The sequence below is a fragment of the Acinonyx jubatus genome, chromosome B4 (assembly GCF_027475565.1).
Source record: "Acinonyx jubatus isolate Ajub_Pintada_27869175 chromosome B4, VMU_Ajub_asm_v1.0, whole genome shotgun sequence".
Classification (NCBI taxonomy): Eukaryota; Metazoa; Chordata; class Mammalia; order Carnivora; family Felidae; genus Acinonyx; species Acinonyx jubatus.
The window spans coordinates 78,091,074-78,105,187 of record NC_069387.1 but is presented as its reverse complement, the minus strand read 5'-3'; the positions used below and the strand labels follow the sequence as shown (position 1 = coordinate 78,105,187).

General features: G+C 39.6%; 1 protein-coding gene across 1 annotated transcript in view; it reads right to left on the bottom strand.

Moving 5' to 3' along the window:
- Positions 1-1,655: 1,655 nt before the first annotated feature.
- The window catches only part of SP1 (Sp1 transcription factor), a 35,699-nt gene continuing 23,240 nt past the window's right edge, over positions 1,656-14,114 (bottom strand). The window contains exons 4-6 of the mRNA XM_027036279.2: positions 7,313-7,481; positions 4,534-4,733; positions 1,656-4,135 (exon numbers count right to left, since the gene is read on the bottom strand). Coding sequence (XP_026892080.1) covers positions 3,822-4,135; positions 4,534-4,733; positions 7,313-7,481 — 683 coding nt within the window. The 3' untranslated portion in view covers positions 1,656-3,821. The remainder of the gene's footprint in view (positions 4,136-4,533; positions 4,734-7,312; positions 7,482-14,114) is intronic.

Genomic DNA, 14,114 nt, shown 5'->3' with positions numbered 1-14,114 from the left:
TCCCCAAAACTACTGCTGCCACCTTTTATCCTTGCATATTAAGTTACTGGCTCTCTTCTAAGGGAGATGAAACTCTGAGATTTCACATTTCTCTTCCCAACCCTAAGAGGCTACCCAGCTTTGAATAGGGGGAAGGAGAGCTATGCTAAGGGCCCCTCACTTGAGGCAGCTAGACCATCCTCATTTCCTTGGTACTGGGATCTCCAAAACTTGTTTGGTCTGATCCCAAGGTCCAAAAGGCATCAGGGTACTTACAATTGAATGAAACTCTAAGCGAGTAGCACCAGGGCTCCCCCGAAGTGTAACAGGGGCCTGATTAATACCCCCAGAAGAACCCCTCAAAAAGTATATAAATTTATTGCGTCCTAGCAAAGATCTGCAGCTTCCAGTATTCACACAGTGTGAAGATATTAACAATACAAAATATATTCTGAAAGTCAAACATCTGCAGTTCATAGTGCTTTCTCAGATTTGTTAAAAAAATACAATGCTTAGTTTCCTATATAGGATATACAAAAGCAAAAAATATATATATATATATATGTATATAGTAGAAATAAATCAATCAGCCATAGTAATTTACAGCTTTTGTCTCTAACCCTCCCCCAATCATAATCTTTACCCCACACTTCAGTCTATATTTTCTGGGATCAAGGGTTCTGTGTTCTATTTATTCTGAATCAGGCTGAGAAATATCCATTAAATTGCATTCTGCATAGCACCCACAAACAGGGTGCTAGCTGGGAGGTCCCTGAAGGAAGATGGTGTGGGTTGCTACTGCTATGGATTAAAAGTGAGACAATCAAATGACACACAGATGAATGTGTATGGGCAACCTGAAAGGACAAGGGAATGAGTGCTTTAATATTACCAGTCCTCTGGGCATCTCCTGCCTCACAGGCTTGGTCATTTAACATTTTTAAATAAAAAAGCAACTCATGAAAGGTATTTGAGAATATACCTGTCAGTTACATTGATTTCTGCTGGCCAAAAAGTTCAGGGAAAGGATTTTCAGCAGTAAGCTCCCGTCTTAAGGAATGTAGGCTCCTCACTCCCTGTGGAAAAGACTGAGCAGCTCCCTGCTACTGGGAGACAAGAGCAGAAGCTGCTTCAGTTTGGGGGCCAAACAAGATACTGAATCTGGAGACTCCAAAAGGGTATGTGGAAAGAACTATGAATTCACTTACAAGGTTAATGAAGGGGACTGAAGGTAAACCAGCATTCCATCCCAGAGAAAATCATCACCAAATAACCTTCTAAACGCTTATAAGTCCTCAGCATCATTAAGCTAGTTTATAGCAAATAATTTCATACTGGGGAAGATTCCATTCTTTGAAATGCTCTAGCAAAATACTGCACGCTCCAGTGAGTTATACTGCCCTTTTCCTCCAAAAGATGCCTATATACATGATTACAGATATAAAATAATAGGTTGAGTTCTGCCTTTCAGTGGGAATAAAGGGTGTGTGATAAGTGGCGGGGCATGGATGACTTTTACTTCAGTATTAACAGAATTTGATCTGGGGAAAGTTTCTCACAATAGTTCCTGAGTGTATTAAGTCTGGAGAGGAAGGACCAAATGGAGTGAACTACTGTTCAGGATATTAACAGTTATTGTATTTCAGGTTAAACAACAACACAAGCTTACCCAGACACTAATTTGGATAGATTTTATATAAAATATATAGAATCATAGCATCATCTATTTGTAGTCAAGGTAAAAAGATTTATGAAAGAAACTAGGACTCTGCTATAGATCTGGATGTTGGTTTCCTTTCAAACACAAAAATAGTTTCTTTTTAAAAAGTGCAGTAGAATATCCCCCATTCATAATTGTAGCTAATTTAGCATAAGCAAAGAAATGACCTCAGGAACATACCCAGGTTTTAAGACAGATTTCTAGGTAATGGGCCTGAAAGGCATTTTGAGCTGAATTTGATTTATTTTCCAACAATTTCAAATATAATTTCTCATCTGTGTGTAGATATATACAGGCACAAAACACACTCACACACAGTCATACACAAACACTTCATTTTCTATCAGATCAGGGCAATTTTTTATTGCAGGTCTCTTTTAGTATAGGCTAACAGAAAACCTATCCCCAATCTAACAGATTACACACATACACACAGCCATTTCCACACTTCCTCACAGTGAAAAGCTCTCTGACAGATACCAGAAGGTCAAGAGAGACAATGTTTTAATGGCTGGGCCTTGAGGACAACTCTGGTTGCATTTAAGTCTCAGTGCCAAATGCACTAAGAGTTCCCTGCCGCTATAATTTTTGGATCAGTCTCTTCAAGAATCAGGCCATGGAGAAAGCAGGATGGTGTCTCCCAATCTCTCCTATAAACCACAGTGGTAAGACAAGATTTCTTTTTGTTCTGGGCTGTTGTTCCCATGATCGTGTGCTTCCTTTTCCCTTAGGAACCACCCAAGGAAGAATTAAGAGAAAAGATCAAAGAACCACTGCCTTGCCACGGGTACAGACTCTGGAGCTCTGCAGAATGGAAACCTGGAACAGATTTATTGGCTGATGCTCCTTAATAACATGAGAAAGAAACTACCAGGGATGTTCAAAAGAGGAAGTGCATTTCCTTTCAGAATGTGACCTCAGAAACCCATACCAAAGCTTAGATCTACTTTGGAAGACAGCTGTACAAAAATCCAAATACTCCACTAATTCCTGAACTGGACTACTCTGAGTCACTTCCACTTTTGAGCGCATCATTTTCCTATTGAAAGCCCCTACATATTATTTGACCACTTTTGACAGTTTATACAAATTGATCCCAGATTATAACCTTTAAAGGGTCTCTTGTACAATTCCACAGAAAGACTTCTGACTCTTGATGCTTACAGCAGCTGATGAGAAGAGGTGCCTTTGACTCTCCAGCGCCAAGAGGGTGCCTGCGTCAGTAGTAGTTTTGAACACTCTCTCCACAGCTACCTCAAGCATCAGCCTGGGCTTCAAGGCTCTCCATTCTGCTGCTGGGACCAAGAACCTTAAAAGGTTGACAGAAGTGCCTCATCCAGGGATCATTACCAAAATATGAAGCAATCAGGTGAGAGAAAGGGAGACAGAAAGGTTGAGTCAAGAAAGGAGTGCAAGAAGCTGATCCCAAATAAAAAGACAAAATTAAGAAAGGAAAAACATTATGTATGTGTATATAAACTAAAAGCAGAGCATATGAATGCTTAATCTGGTGGGAAGCCAAGACAACATCTCTAGAAAAGCTTGATGTGTCACAACAAGGCTCAGCCATAGGGAAATAAGGCAATATAAAAAATGACCAAGGTATTTTGGTCACAGAATGGTCTCCTTCCTCCTCCCAGCCAACCCCTGCAAATGCATCTCTATATATCTTTTATATATATATATATATGTATATATATATAATATAGAATCTGGTTTTTTTTTTTTGTTAAAAAGTATTTCAATGATCATATATATTTATCAAGGCATGATGGCTTTAGGAAAGGGGGGGATCCATCATGGGGGAGCTGAGAAGGGAAAGGCAGGAAGGGGAGGCTGGGGTAAGAAGTATAAGAAACTGTTTGGGGTCAAACAAATGCCCATCAAAGGGTGGCACCAACAGAATTTTCACTAATGTTTCCCACTTCAAGGAGGTACTGATGATATAGGTGGGTGCCAGGACCCCATCTCTTCTCTTGTATCCCTCCCCCAAATTCTTCCCACCACCATGCATTTTAATGCCTCATGGCTCTCTCTCCCACATGTCTCTTGGACCCATGCTACCTTGCATCCCAGGGTTGATGGGTATGGCCCATATGTCTCTGGCCCTGGGTGCCTGATCTCAGAAGCCATTGCCACTGATATTAATGGACTGCAGATCCGCCACCTGCATGACGTTGATGCCACTGTTGGCAAGACGGGCAATACCCTCTGGACAGATGGCCTCCATGGCTACCATATTGGTGGTAATAAGGGCTGAAGGGGTGGCCGTGCCACTGCCTTCTGAACCTGCCCCACTGTCCAGGGGCAAAGTGCCCACACTCAGGGATACACCTGGGCCTCCTTTCTTATTCTGGTGGGTCTTGATATGCTTTGACAGGTGGTCACTCCTCATGAAGCGCTTGGGACACTCAGGGCAGGCAAATTTCTTCTCACCTTGGTAAAAGAAAAGAAGATAAGAAACAGACATCTTAGGAAATAGGATTACCTTGTCCAATTCATGGCTTTCAAACTATATTAGAATATTAGGCAATCTTAAGAAGGTGATAAAAACAATAAAAATCTGTTAAGTATCTTTTTGGGGAAGGGGAAGAAAAACAGGTAAAGGTCAAGCAGTACTCAGAAAGGAAGGAACATAGCAAAAAATAAGGCAGAAAATCCCACTGAAAACCTAACTTCTTCCTTCTTAAACGTTTTCCAGATTAACTCTAATTCCATTTATGATCCACACATTCACTTTCACACTAAGCTGTTCAGAAATTTTAGTTATTTCATAGATATATTTTGTGTCTTTCTATTCTGATCTATTACTATTTCTCTGGGCTCCTACTCACCTGTGTGTGTGCGTTTGTGTCTCTGTAGCTCATCTGAACGTGTAAAGCGCTTCCCACAGTATGACCAAGTACACATGAATGGCCTCTCGCCTGTATGCCAGCGCAAGTGTGCCCGTAGGTGTGAGGTCTTGCCATATACTTTCCCACAGCCTTGGATATGGCAAATGTGCTGTTTCTTTTTGCCAGGATCCCCAGAGCCCCTGAAAATAAGAACACAACTATTCATCATGCATTCCAGAGAGAAAAATTAAAGAATCCCAGTGTCAACAGGTTATTACCTGACGCCCTCAAAAACTAACCCAAATTTTTATTTTAAAAAAAGGCTTCTTGGGGCGCCTGGGTTAAGTGCCCAGTCGGTTAAGTGTCTGATTCTTGGTTTCGACTCAGGTCATGCTCTCATGGTTTTGTGAGTTCGAGTCCCAAGTCATGATTTCATGGTTTGTGGGATTTAGCCCTGTTGCACTGTCAGGACAGAGCCTCCTTGGGATTCTCTCCCTCTCTCTGCCCCTCCCCTACTTATGCACGCTCTCTCAAAATAAAAAAACTTAAAAAGAAAAAAGGAAAAAAAAAGGCTTCTCTTTAGTATCAAAGGAAAAACCTTTGGTTGATTCTGAGTCTTAATACTCAAAATTCAAGTTTTAAGTTTCCTTTCTACTGGATACTTACTCTTCCCTGTTTTTTATTCCTTAATCAGTTTTGATGTTTGATGTTTGTGGGTGACTTGGAAAGTCTGTAAGGCATTTTCCTGTATTTTTCAGGAAGTTTAAGTCTCAATACAAGCATTTTCCATGGGAACTACTGTGAACATGGTGATATTTTTGGCTGGGAACTTACTTAAGGAGCAAAGCACATAGTGGAAAACTTTAAAGAAAATATAATAGTTTACAACTATAAACTTATCTCCTAAAATAAAGCTCAAGAGCCAAATGGTAAATATTAAAAGCTGGAAAGCTAGAGCACTATCAGGGACTTCAGTGGGAGAGAAAGATGGGCTGTATAAAAGTTAAAACAGAGGAAAAAAAATCCTAACTAATTCAAGGTATATTTTAAAAAATGCATAACATATATACATATATATATACACATACACATATATATACATGTATGCATATATATATGTATATACATACACACATACATACATATACACACACCCACACACCCAATATGAAGCAGTTCCTAAGCTTCTCTCAGCAATCAGTTCTGAAATGTTTTTGCCAAACCAATTTGTTCCATGTGTGATCCATTAGTGGGCATTGGGGAGATTTCCAGGAGGGACTTTTCTTGGGTTTTAACAGCACATATTAGCAGAGGGGAAAAAACCATAACGGAAATGAAATCACATGTAGGTAGAAATCAGAGAACTTACTTCAAAAATTTAAATCCACTTTAAGCTTTGTTAGAAGGAAACTACTGTACTCAGTGCTTATTTTTTTCTTCTAAAGATTTTATTATTTTTAAGAAATCTCTACACCCAATGTGGGGCTTGAACTTAGAATCCCAAGATCAAGAGTCACACACTGCACTGACTGAGCCATCCAGGCACCCTCAGTGTGCTTTTGATGCAGGTTTTTCCTGTGACATATGGTTAACCTACAAAGAACTCAAATTATTTTTGGTTTTGGGGCTTTTCTCATTTTTGTATTTATTATTTTAAATGTTTGAGAGAGAAAGAGAGAGCACGCGAGCTTGCACCACACAGGGGAAGAGCAGGGCGGGGGATGGAGGATCTGAAGCAGGCTCCGTGCTGATAGCAGACAGCCCCATGAGGGGCTCGAACCCACAAACCATGAGATCACAACCTGAGCCAAAGTTAGACACCTAACCGACTGAGCCACTCAAGGTGCCCATTTTTGTATTTATTTTTGAGACCTAAGCTTAACAGATTTTTAAGGTGTTAAGATTTTTTAAGGCATTAAAAAATCTATATGACTTTCTATTTTCTTTCAAAGGCAATGAATTGTAGAAAAAGAACAGAACTTGGTACTCTCCAGAAATAATACTGAATAAAATAGAATATTCTACTAATGAGAAAAATTTGTCAGAACTTTGCTCTGCAGGACATATTAGGTTCCATGATGGAAGAATTTTCTTTTCTTTTTAAAAAAAAAATTTTTTTTAATGTTTTTATTTATTCTTGAGAGAGAGAGACAGAGTGTGAGTGTGGAGGGGCAGAGAGAGGGAGACAGTGAATCTGAAGCAGGCACCAGGCTCTGAGCTGTCAGCACAGAACCCGATGCAGGACTCGAACTCACAAGCTGTGAGATCATGACCTGAGCCGAGGTCAGAAGCTTAACCAACTGAACCATCCAGGAGCCCCTGGAAGAATTTTCTAACTGGAGTAGTATTTCTTGTCTGTTTTGAAGGAAAAGAAGACTCAGAAAACCCTTATGACTCTCACATAGCCACTATAAAAAAATCATTACAGTAGGTATGTTTCTTTTTCTTTGCAAGACTATTTTACAAGCAACTTTGTTAAAACCATCTCAAAACAGACATATGGTAACAATCATCAGACCAGTTGGCTGCATCTGATTACCTTATCTCTGGAGAAAGCAGGCACCTATTAAGGCCCCAGGTCTTAGAGTAGATGAAAGGCTCAGAGCTGGAACTAAAATCCTATAATATAACCCAATCAAATGTATTGTACTCTCTATCTCTGGTCCCTCTGCAACACTGCCAAGTCTTAAATGTTAAAAAATTAACCCTCCTCTGCTTACCTCCAAATCGATTCATTTTTCTCCTTTATACCCTTAAGACACTGGCTGGGTCAACTTACCTTCCTTCACTATCTTTACAATAGGGGCAGGTGCAGGCTTCACGCCGGGTCCTCCGACCAGCCTGGGGTTGGGGATCTGGGCTGTTTTCTCCTTCTTCTCCACCTGCTGTGTCATCATGTATTCCATCACCACCAGCTCCGTGGAGGCCAAGCTGAGCTCCATGATCACCTGAAATTAAGAGAGCAAAAGGGTTAAGGTGAAGTAAGGGAGGTCATCAAGTTGCAGTTATTTCAGTGACACTTTACATTTACAGCACCATTTCTTCAAAGCTTTGAAGCCACATTTACTAATATTGCCATCCATTCTTGAAATCTCAAAAACCATCATTGAAAATACAAAGAGCTAGCAAATATATAAAAACATGATCAACGTCATTTAATTTTTTAAAAATATTTTAAGTAATCTCTATACCCAATGTGGAGCTCGAACTTACAACTCTGAGATAAAGAGCTGCATGCTCTAGGGGTGCCTGGGTGGCTCAGTTGGTTAAATGTCCAACTTTGGCTCAGGTCATGATCTCACAGTTCGCGGGTTCAATCCCCGCATCAGGCTCTGTGCTGAACACTTGCTTAGAGCCTGGAGTCTGCTTCAGATTCTGTGTCTCCTTCTCTCTTTGCCCCTCCTCTGCTCACACTCTGTCTCACTCTGTCTCTCAAAAATAAATAAGTGTAAAGAAAAAAAAAAGAAGAAAGAGTTGCATGCTCCATCAACTGAGCCAGCCAGGTACCCCATTCTCATTTAATTTTTAAAATGCAATTCTATGTATAGTGGACTTTTGTAATTTTTCACCTATCAGATCACAAAAAGTTAAAACTCTAATAATGCACAGAATTAGCAAGGATATGGGGAAACAGGCATTTTTATACATAGGTGATGATAAATCAGTACATTTTGAAGGCAGATTTGGCAATTTTTGTTAATATTTATTTTGAGAGAGAGAGTGCGAGTGGGGGACAGGAGCAGACGGAGAGAAAGAATCTTTCAGGGATTCTGAGCCAAAATCAAGAGTGGGTGACTCAACCGACTGAGCCACTCAGGCACCCTCGAGCATGTGACTCTTGATCTCAAGGTGATTATTTCAAGCCCCATGTTGGGCACAGAGTTTATTTTAAAAAATAAAATGACATTAAAAAAATTTTTAAATATACATCTTCAAAGTAATTCCACTTTGAATCAACAATGTCCTATGGATATACTCCTGAGTATACAAAAATACGTGATGATTTTTTTAAGAAAGTTTATTTGAGAGCGAGACAGAGAGAGAGAGAGAGCGCGCACGCGCACTTGAGAATGAATCCCAAACAGCCTCCACGCTGTCAGCACAGAGCCTGACATGGGGCTCAAACTCACGAACTGAAAGATGACCTGAACTGAAATCGAGTCAGACACCTAACTGAGCCACTCAGGCGCAGCGACGATAATGTTTTCTATAGCTTTGTAACAACAAAAAACTAGAAACACGAGGTCATGATCTCATGGTTCAAGTCCCATGTGGGGCTCTGCACTGGCAGTGTAGAGCTTGCTTGGGATTCTCAGTCTCTCTCTCTCTGCTCCCCTGCTTGCATGTGTGTCTGCGAATGTGCGCTCGCGCGCGCTCTCTCTCTCTCTCTCTCTCTCTCTGTCTCTAAGTAAATAAACATTTAAAAAAAGAAACAACATTACAAATCTCAGTGCTTGGTTTTACTTCTGCACCTAACCTCCACTCTTTTCAGCTCATCAACATAATTTTGTTACAATGCCTAATAATAAGCTCTCCTGGTGCTTTCCTTCTCATTGCACCACTTCTAAGCATCAACCTATGGCATTAAAATAAATTGTAGTGTTCTGAGATGTTCATGATTTTGGCAGAGCTTAACAGGAAGGACTGGAGTACAAGGTTAAGAACAGGTTTTGGAGTAGGACAGATGTAGATATGTGACCGTTCTTTAGTTATCAGTTTCTCCCTCAGTAAAACTGGGATGAAACATTATCAATCTCATAAAGTTGTGAAAAATAATACATGTAAGGTGTTTAGCACAGTATCTGTCACATAACAAACATTTAACACACTGTAGCTAATATTATTAGGAAAATATCTTGTGGGAAAACAACTGTGAGAAATCATGGAATAAGATATATACCACTATTTTATTTAATCAATTTGCCTTAAAAACTATATATGAAACTGAGGAGAAACTCCCTGTGATGGGGATGGATAATTTCTCCTCTTGAAATAAGCCCAAAAAGCTCAGCAGGTAAGACAGAATGCTAGTTAATATCACCAGTAGTTACCTACCAAAAATTACCTTCAGAAGAGATATTTATGAACCTGTAGATTCAGCTATCTACAATGGGTCTTTAGAAACAAAATAAGCAAAACCATGATCCATACAAGCAAATCATCTTTGATCTACTTTCCAAATTAATCTAACTCCATTAAAATCAGAGAAGCAATTCATTAAATCCCAAAGTTCTCCACTGTCACAATCAAGTAGAAAGAAGCAAACTTTTCTCCATTTTACTGAGACATAAGCCTAACATCCAGGACATGGCATGATTCAGTAAAAAGGGAAACAAAGAAATACTTAGATACTAGGACTCTGTAAAACCGTATCTCTAAGCCTCTATCAAATTCTTACAAAATGGACAGTCAAGGAGCGCCTGGGTGGCTCAGTCGGTTAAGCATCCGGCTTAGGCTCAGGTCGTGATCTCGCGGTGAGTTCGAGCCCAGCGTCAGGCTCTGTGCTGACAGCTCAGAGCCTGGAGCCTGCTTCGGATTCTGTCTCCCTCTCTCTCTGCCCCTCCCCCTCTCATGCTCTGTGTCTCAAAAATAAATAAACATTTAAAAAAAATTTTTAAAACAAAATGGACAGTCAAAGCTAATATCCTCCTTGACCCCTGCTATGACTGCAAAGGATTTTTTTTAATATGAAACTGGAAATGGGGTTAAATGTGTTTCATTTAACTTTAAAAAGGGATGAAATACTAACAAAGCATCAGCATCAGACCAGAGTCTGTTTCCAGCCTCTTTTAATAACAGTTTTAGAAAAAGAACAGTTTTATCTTAGAATGTGGCATCAGTTAAGCAATGAAATAAATTAAAGATTTTCCTTTCCATGATGAAAATAACAAGTAAACCAAAGGCACAGTTTAATGACAGTCTTGCCCAACCCAGGGTTGCCTCTAGCATCAGTTATTGTAATAGCTGTGGCAGTTAACACACTTTTTCAGTTTCTTCAAAGGGAAGAAGTGTGCTGAAGTCATGAACTTTTAAGAAGACCACCATGACAAGTCAAATAACTTATTCTTCTCTGATAAAAGACCCGGGCAATACTAAAATAAGAAACTCCTCAATAATTTTCAAAAGGGTAGTTCCCACACCCTTCTCTATTCACCTGGTCTCTGGAATTATTTGGAGAACACGGTCTTCTTTAATTCAGTAAGTATTAACACAGTATGACTGATTTTCAAAACTATACCTATATTAAGCATACAATGAGTTTTCTGAACGTTTCATTTTACACAATAGATTTAATCTAAAGAATCAAATCTCAGTCCAGGAAGTGTTTGTGTGTTCAGCCACATTCAAGCACAATATAGGTAACACATCATCTAAGCGGTAGGAACATCCAGAATATAGCTCTAAATCAAGAAATAAAAGCATCTTTAGCAACAGAAATAGTAATTCATAATACATTGTACTTTATTTTTCAAAATAATAATTTTATTAATCTGGTTTCCCAGTCCAAGCAAATCAGAAAAAGGAAGAGAAGGACTGTACTTTTTAATGACACAAAAGCTGACAACTGGGAGTGATAAAATGTAAAAATTTTACATTTTTACAAAACATTTACAAAAAAATTCATATAGATGGCCTCCAAATTCATCTCTACATTGACTACTTGGTTATGCTTGAGATACAATTTAACATAAGAGACAAAATTAATGCTTGATTCTGTCAATTACTAGTTTGCATAACAATTAGCAGATTTCCTAGAATCCTTGCAAAGTGACAAGATGACTTTTTTCCTTTTCTTTTTTTTTTTTTTTAATTTTTTTTAACGTTTATTTATTTTGAGACAGAGAGAGACAGAGCATGAACAGGGGAGGGGCATAGAGAGAGGGAGACACAGAATCTGAAACAGGTTCCGGGCTCTGAGCTGTCAGCACAGAGCCCGACGCGGGGCTCGAACTCACGGACCGTGAGATCATGACCTGAGCCGAAGTCGGACACTTAACTGACCGAGCCACCCAGACGCCCCTTCCTTTTCTTAAAAATTCAAGTTTATTGGGGTGCCTGGCTGGCTCAGTCAAAAGAGCACGTTACTCTTGAGCTCAGGGTCATGAGTTCGAACCTCACGTTGGGGGAGAGATTACTTAATAAACTTTAAAATAAATCAAGTTTACAACTCTGAGCACAAGATCCTGAGATCAAGAGTCAGATGCTCTACTGACTGAGCCAGCCAGGCACCCCTAATGTGAATTTATACTTTGTCTCATAACTTCTACCTTAACTTCTTTTAACTCATGTTTTAAAATGTTTGAGAGAGCACGCGCACGCATGAGAGGGGGATGTGCAGAGAGAGAAGGGAACAGAGGATCTGAAGCAGGTTCCTCACTGAGCACAGATTCTCATGTGGGGCTCAAACTCACAAACTGCAAGATCATGACCTGAGCCGAAGTCAGAGGCTTAACTGACTGAGCCACCCAAGGTACCCTACAGTTCATTATAGATAATAAGGTTTCACTATAGAGTTTTTGGTTTTGCTATCTTAGTTTCTGTAGCTATTATAATTTTTGTTTTGGAACTATTTTGGACTTACAGAGACACTATAAAGATAATTCAGAAAGTTCTTACACATTCTTCAATGAGCTTCCCTTAATAATCTTATATAACCAAGGTACATTTGTCAAAACTAATTAAGTGATACAATACTAGTAAATAACAACAGGCTTTATCTGGATTTCATCAGTTTTTCCACTAATGTCTTTACTCTCTTCCAGAATCCCATCCAGGATACTACACTGCATTGAGTTGCCAGGTCTCCTTAGGGCTCCTCAGATCTATGTGTCTCTGCCTTTCATGACCTTGACAGTTTTTAAGAATATTGGTTGGTATTTTGTAGAATATCTCATAATTTGAATTTTTTGGGGGGGTTTTCTCATTAGACTAGACTTATGTGTTTTGCAGAAGAATATCGTATCAGGGCAATACATTCTCATCACACCACCTTAGGAGATATGCAAGCTCAACATACTGTTTTTAGAAGGGAGATTCAGGAAAATTAAAAAAAAGGGGGGGGGAGGAAGAAGGAAAAAGACAACTACCACTATTTTCCCACAATTTTCAGTATGTCATATTTTGAAAGTTTTGAAATAAAGATTCAGTCTTTTAAAGTAATTACTTAGGGGGCATCTTGCTGGCTCAGTTGGGAGAGCACGCGACTCAATCTCAGGAGTTATGAGTTCCAGTTGCACATTCAGCATAGAGATTATTTTTAAAAATAAATAGGGGCACCTGGGTGGCTCAGTTGGTTGAGCATCTGATTTGACTTCAGCTCAGGTCATGATAAGCCTGGAGCCTGCTTCGGATTCTATATCTCCCTCTCTCTCTGCACCTCCCCAGCCTACACTCTCTCTCTCTCTCTCTCAAAAAATAAACATTAAAACATTTTTAAATAAGTACAGGGGTGCCTTGGGGGCTCGGCTGGTTAAGTGTCCAACTCTTGATTTCGGCTCAGGTCATGATCTTATGGTTTGTGAGACTGAGCCTTGCATTGGGCTCTGCATTATCAGTGTGGAACCTGCTTGGGATTCTCTCTCCCCTACTCTCTGCCACTCCCCCGCTTGCATGCTCTCTTTCTCTCAAAATAAATAAACACACTTACAAAAAATTAAATACATACATACATACATAAAGTAATTATTTAAGTGGATTCTCTAAGTGGATTCTCTATTTGTGGTTGTTTCAGTGGTATGTGTATGCATGTGCATTAGGCTATGGGGCTCAAAAGTAGATACTACCACATGTTTCCAGTTTTCATTCACTCCTTCTTCCTACCCAAAAGCCACCTGATTTTTTTTTTCAGGTTAACACTGTGCCAGGTTAAAAATATTCCCCTTCTCAGATACCCCTGCAGATGAGAAGTAGTCAAGTGACAAGGTCTTGGCCAATTAGGTGTAAAACAAAATTGCTGGGTAAGGCTTCCAGCTCTTTTTTTTTTTTTTTTTTAAGTTTATCCATGTATTTTGAGAGAGAGAGCGTGCGTACAAGAGGGGCAGAGAAAGAGGGAGAGAGAGAATCCCAAGCAGGCTCCACGTTATCAGAGCAGAGTCTGACATCATCTAAGCGGATGGACACACACACACACACACACACACTTTACAGACTTTACTATATATAAACTTCCTTTAGGGCTTATCCCTATAGTACCCTATGCCATGTGGACTCCCTAAGAGTAGACTATAGAAATGTTTATCAATTATTTACTGTCTATTGTTCCAAGTACTATACTAAGCTCTGGGGATTCAAACAAATAGTTCTCGCTGTGAAGAGCTTGTAGTTCTCTAGAGAAGAGAGAAACCGATAATTTCAAAATAGTAACATAAATGTTATAGTAAAAGCCATTCCAAGGATGTTCTGGTATTGAAAAGGGTAAATTCCCCATTCTGGAACTTCAGAGAAGGCTTACTTCCCAGAGGAGCTGATATTTGGGCCAAACTCTAAAGAATGCATAGGAGTTAGCCAGGTGAAAAATGTTGGCAAGGGAGGGGTTCCCGAGTAGAGTGAAGGAATGATGTAGAGTGTAGAATGATGGCTGA